General features: G+C 37.0%; 1 protein-coding gene across 1 annotated transcript; it reads right to left on the reverse strand.

The window, feature by feature from the left end:
• Nucleotides 1-3,364: 3,364 nt before the first annotated feature.
• Nucleotides 3,365-5,888, reverse strand: LOC127242173 (uncharacterized). The gene is made up of 2 exons (XM_051261601.1): nucleotides 4,592-5,888; nucleotides 3,365-3,899 (listed from the first exon to the last, which is right to left on the reverse strand). The coding sequence occupies exons 1-2, from the start codon at nucleotides 4,859-4,861 to the stop codon at nucleotides 3,765-3,767; spliced, it is 405 nt and encodes a 134-aa protein (XP_051117558.1). The 5' UTR covers nucleotides 4,862-5,888; the 3' UTR covers nucleotides 3,365-3,764.
• Between the last annotated feature and the right edge of the window lie 449 nt (nucleotides 5,889-6,337).

The raw sequence follows: 6,337 nt of genomic DNA on the forward strand, positions 1-6,337 counted from the left end.
TGTATTTGCTTCATTCTTTTTAGTTGTATTAAGTTACTAATTGCTAATTGAAATTAATTTTGTAGGAACATTCTGATTTATCTTCTATTATCGACACATTTCAAAGAAATTCACACCATTTATCAACAACGGCCCTTAAAAAGGCATGGAAAATATGTTTTAGACTTCTCCAATGCAGCAAAAACTTAAATTGCTACATATTGGAAATGCATGAGGTATGTACACAACATCATATAATATGCAAAAAGTTAATTTTCTAATCATGTTTCAATAGGTTGATTCACGAATAGTTACAAGATATAAATCTAAAGTACATGAAAAGGAAGTGACGGTGAGAGTTATCGCCTTGGGCGAGCATATTACGACGATGCCTATGGTTCAAGTTTTTAACCAAACCCACATCCATCCAAGGAGTGGGCTTCCACTACGTAAACGACTGGGAAATTGGGTAGTAGAGAGAGGAAGTCTACCTATTCTGTACGGAGTGATAAGGTTCCTATCTTACTAAACATTCTTTTTTACAGAATTAAAAAAAATAAATATCATACATAATAGCTAGCCTGATTTTTTTACTTAGTTAAAAATATTACAATATTACATCCACTCTGGTCTGGCAAGGAAGTTCAAATCCCTAAAAGAAGTGGGCAACATTTATTTATTTGACTGCTTTATTGAAGATTCGAAGGTCACATTAGGTAAACCGTAAATAAGTCTATATAGTTTGGATGTATCTTTAATTTTATTTTATGTTCTAATACTTCTTTTAGAGTCTGTTTTGTAAAGAATATGATCTATATAGGTTGGAGGTTTTGGACTTACTAGTCCCTTAATTTGTTTCATCAATGATTATGAAAGGCGTAGGAAATTTAAACTTTGGAAGAATTTATCAACAACAATGGTGGAGGTGTGAGGAATCATACCCTTTGCCTCTCGTGAGTGTTCTACCATATGACCTATATTGCCTGTTTGCATTTCTATTCAGGCTATATTTACTATGTGAAGGTAATGATTCCAAGTTGTAGAACCTTGTTGAAATCAATAGAAAATCTTTTAAAATGTGTGGAGGTTTTAGTGACTATTGATTTGGATTCAAACATCTTACTCTTTACATTGCAAATTAGAAGCTTATGTATCAGTAGCGATTCAGTCCAGTTCTTTGCAGTGAACCAAAAGTGAATAACCTGAATCAATTAATGGGAACAACAAATTATGTTTTCTTAGCTTATGTGCAAATATTTCTGGAAATATCGATAATGTATATGAATGGGTTTACTCTATTGGTGTCAAAATGACCGGTCGCACGATCAATCAAATATTTCACCTACTCAATGATCACAATTTACTGTAATACAGGAGAAGAGATCGTCTCCACATAGATTGTGTGATTCACTCTTTCGTGTTCTAATATTGTAAATAAAAGAGGGGAATTTTCTTTTATTATCTAATGAAGATAAAATAACAAAAAAATTAAATTAACTGAGAACTAGCAATTAAGGGGTTGGTTGACTCAAGGCATGATACAGTTATGCCACTTGTCTTTCATCATTAACTCAATGAAGTTAGTTCTTATTAAATTATCAATAAATTGGTTATAGTTATCAATAAGCTCTGACAAGTAATTTTTCGTTACAGTGTAGGTAATTAAGGTATGACCATCAACTACCACTAATTAAGCTAATAAACTTAGGTACGGCCATAAGAAATATTGCCTAATTGCATTCTATTTCAGAAAAACCCAATTCAAAGTAATTATTACCTAAGAGAAGCAATTAGAATTGATTGCTAACCCCCAGGAAGGGACTATTCAACCCAGTTATCACTTATTCAAGTGCGAATACAATTACGGATATCCTACCTGAATTGACTTCAGATTCTCAGACTAATTTAAATATTGGTACAAAAATATCCAATCGATCTAACAATCACAAACACTACTATCAGAATTAGACACATAGTGATTCTAAAAAGAACTTTTATAAAGAATGTCAAGAATCTCCAAAACACAAGGACTAAAACATTATCATCCCTTACACCAGAAAAATATCTACTCCATAATCAAATAACAAAGAACAATAAGGAAAGATAAAGTCATAGTCGGAAGGGAAATTCTCTGTTGATTTGCTCATGCGCGATTCATGAATCTATTAGTCTCCTGCTCATGTGTGTGCCTGTTTCTCGTCATTCTCCCCTTTGCGTGTGACTTCCCCTTCTTTTTACTTAATTAAATTCTCATGTTAGCAGGATGTTGTTAGTCATGGTCATGATTAACTTGATTGTCCAATGCTGATTTTTTTTTCTTTTATTTTCCTCCAAATTCACCAAATTTGCTTTTTCTATTCTACTTGTCGGAAATAAATAATACGCACAGAAATTAGGTAGAATCCAATCAAAATCAATCAAATATCGCATATGATATAAACATAAAGCACATGTGATTTCGAGCTATCAATTCTCCCCACATCTAGATCATGCTTGCCCTCAAGCATAGATTTGAAATAAGCCAAAGAAATCGCAGGCGACTCAATATAACAAGAGGATTCAACACAACCAGTTCAATCCAAAATTCAACACGTCAAGCCAAGTCGAACTCACAAGATAAAGTGTATACGTATATGCTATCTGAAGGAATGAGTACAATTGGTTCAACACTCAGGTAATGCAACAAAAGATTATCCTATAGGCTTGAGTAAAAATCAAATCTCCTTTACTTAAAGATATTAGAATCTAACATGAAGAATAAGAGGGACTTTCAATAACGGTTGTAGCATGGCTTATGGTCAGAAATAGGGAAATCGATATACAAAGACTAAAATATGTCAGAAAAACAAATTGGCAAAAACACTGAAACCCTTACTTTATTTACTACCCAGACTTTAATAACTTAATTATATAAAAATACTTCATCAAGATGATTATTTTTATCTTTGTCTCTCTTTTCTCTTTTCTATTTTTTTTTTTTTTTTTGGCTTTTGCCTTTATATAAAGATACCTTCACTACCCATGGTCATTCCTGCATACTATGTCTTATTCATACCCAAATTTTGTTTCTAACTAGTGTCAAAAAAATAAAGTGCATCACAACATGAAATTAAAGTAATTCTTTCTAACATAGGATTCAAATCGGAGAAGGCTTGATAAAAAGAGAAGTATGAGGCTAAAAGACGGTTTATTAAAGAAGAAAAATATTCTAAAAAGGCTCAAATGTGCTAATTACGGAAAAATTATTGGCTAGGTGATAACGAAATGCTTAATTGGGTTACTTAATGCCCTTATCATTTCCAAGACGCAAGACTCGATAGTTGCATGTTCAACATGCATAATCACTAAGTTCTAGGTCATCTAATTTAGCACTACAAATCACACATGAAAGAAATTCCAAAAGCTTGAATATTAAGTTTATTTTCAAATCTAACTTTTGGAACATAGGCTCAAATCTCATAGGGTTCAAACGTCGACTCATCTCAACATATCACCAATCAATGAATTATGCATTGTCTTCAATGAAAGAAAGAAAAAATTAAAATAGAAGAAAGAGAAATGAAATATGATGCTTCTCTAGTTTGAGGGGCCGACGTTAATCTGTGCGGGGAATGAGTGACTAGATCATTAGCTTTAGCTCGGAGAGGGTTGTAGTCACTTCAGTGTTAAACGCGGCATTCTTAGCTCGAAGGGCTGAAATTTCAATTTGTTGGTATTCGGGTGCAGGTCGCAAGTGATCAAATCGCATCTGGGAGCCTTGAGGGGAGGATGTAGGTGGATTGGAATCAGAGGCAGGGAGGTCTGGAGAAGCTTGAGATCTGCGGATTGGTGTACCAACAAAAAACCATGTCCCGTTGGAGTTTGTAACCAATTTCATTACCTTGAAATAGGGAATATCCAGAGGCACCATCGAGCAGGCTCTGTTAAGAGAAAAAAAAAGTAAGATATTCAATAGAAACATCAGAAATAAGACCAAGGTTAAGGGCGAGGTGTGTGATGTAAGAGCCGTGAATAAGGTTGCCACCTTTAGTAGAAAGCACACGATTAAATCTATCGGCCAACAAAAAGGGAAGGTTAATTCGGATGCCACGAGTCATGCCCATAACATATGTAATTCAACCTTAGAAATCACACTTGCACCATCTTTTCTACCAGTTCAATTATAGGTAATGAATTTATGCGTGAGTCGTAAAGTAGGAAGTTTGGTACATGACGAATGAGCATCGCGTGGATGAAACTGGGAGGCGTTACCACTAATTTCTTGCCAAAAGTCATAGAACTCACTAGCAAATGGTTCAGCATAATCACATAAACTACTGGAGTAATCGGCACTATGAGAATCTAGTTTAGACACAACTCCTAATGCTATACCATATTCAGTTATAGAATGATGAAAACTTTTCCCCATTAACCAAAAATGGATGACATCGGATAAAATGATCAAACACATCAAACAAAGTGAATTGGAATGAAGAAAAGAACTCATAGACTAACTCAGTGATTGCTGGTAAATGGAAAGTAGCAAACAAGGTCCAACCAACATTGGAAACATACGTGTTAACCTAAGTGGTGACCTGGAGGTAATCTAAGGTCGGTATGTGAAAGAATTTACCAGTAATGATTTTTCGACCTGCTTCCAAGCATTGATCATAACACTGGCGGTGTTGGGGGTCAGGAAAATCCAAATTACCTCCAACAACTGAAGTGGAGGCGAGTTGAGTAGCAGTGCGACACGCACGATGATCAGCGAAAGAGGTGCCACCCACGGGAATACGTGGCACAACAAGAGGTGGACTGATGGTTGTCTGCATTTCTTCTTGATAATTCCTTCTGATTGAGTAGCCTTACTGGAGCTTGTGGTTAGAACTCGAACTTTACCCATGAAATCTACAAAATGAAATAGCCGGCCACACAATAGACTACAACCAGACCAAAGCAATATCTAAACACCCAAATTCGACAACTATCCAGATGTATCACTTAGAAAATATCAGTTTCAGAGCATCAAGAACATGGGTCTAATAATCTATCCAAAAAGAAAAAAATCAGAACAAAGATTTTGCAAACTAAGTCTAATACCTCAATATTACCACCATGTAAGGAAAATTTGACGCCAAGATCAAACCAAATTCCTAGATATTAAGGACTGAAATTCGACAATGGGAATTGTAATGAGCAGTTTAAGTAATCACCCAATTCTCAATATAGAATCTCAAAATTGACAGTAGTAGGAATGTGGAATGAAGAGATACTACCGAGCCAGAGGGGTGAAGAGATATTAGCACGGGCGGTCGCAGTTCGGCTTGGGTGAACCGGTTTGGCGGTGGCACAGCAGGGGCAAGGCGAAGAATCGCGGCGTTGGAACCTTGTCGCGGTTCGGTTTGGTTGAACCGGTTTGGCAAGAGGGCGACACGGTGGAGAACCGGTTCGGCGGTGGCACAGCAGGGTCGAGGTGGAGAATCACGGCGTCGGAAGTTTGTCGCGGTTTGGTTAGGTCGAACCGGTTCGGCATAAGGGCGATGCGGTGGAAAACAGGTTCTGCTTGGGTGAACCGGTTCGGCGGTGGTTGGAATTGCGGCAGAGCGATCTGGGCTGGATCGGCGGAGGTTGGTGCGGCGGAGAATCGCGGTCGCGGTTTGGTTTGGTTGACCCAGTTCGGCGGTGGTGCCGCATGATGATCTGGTGATCGTCGTGGAAGGCAGGGGAGGGCAATCATCAAATGGAAAAGAATAAGAAGAATGGAGGAAGACAGGAAGAGAGAAGAAAAAGGTAGGCCGGAGAGGCCCGTCAGGCGGTGTTCGGCGAAGAAGGAGAAGAAGAGAAAAAGAGATAAGTGGTGTCGCGGAAGGAAGAGTGGGAGAGACCGGTTGGGTTTGGATTTTGGAAATTTTAAATTTATTTTGGGATTTATGGTTTGAATTGGATAGGGTTAGAAGGGAGAAGGCATGCGGTGTGAAGGGGGTGTTTAGTTATCTCTTATTCTGGAAAATAGATGGGTAAAGGAAGGTTGGATGAAAAAAAAAAAAAAAAAAAAACAGTGTGCGAGGTGTCAATTAGTCATAAGCATGACTAAAAGTCATCTCTTGGTCTGATTTTTTTTGGAAATCAAGAAAATTGATCGTGCTTTCGCCAAGAGCCAGTAATTATTTTTCAAAAGACCTGCACAAAATCAAACAAAAAAATCAAAAATATTATTAGCATTAAAACAATAAAAAAACAGGCAAACAATTAAAATTAAAGAAAACATTTAAATGGTTTGTGTTCTCCCAAAAACTGCTTTTGTTTATAGTCTTTTAGCTAGACTTCTTCGCATCTTAGTTCTCAACTTCAGCACCGGCAAGAGATACCAACTCTACAA

The sequence above is a fragment of the Andrographis paniculata genome, unplaced genomic scaffold (assembly GCF_009805555.1).
Source record: "Andrographis paniculata isolate CXL003 unplaced genomic scaffold, ASM980555v1 Contig86END, whole genome shotgun sequence".
Taxonomy (NCBI): Eukaryota; Viridiplantae; Streptophyta; class Magnoliopsida; order Lamiales; family Acanthaceae; genus Andrographis; species Andrographis paniculata.

Coding starts and splice junctions, on each gene's coding strand:
- LOC127242173 (XM_051261601.1), bottom strand. CDS start 4,861: ATGGGTAAAGTTCGAGTTCTAACCACAAGCTCCAGTAAGGCTACTCAA. Junction 3,900..4,591: donor AGGTCGAAAAATCATTACTG/GTAAATTCTTTC, acceptor TTCTCTTAACAG/AGCCTGCTCGATGGTGCCTC.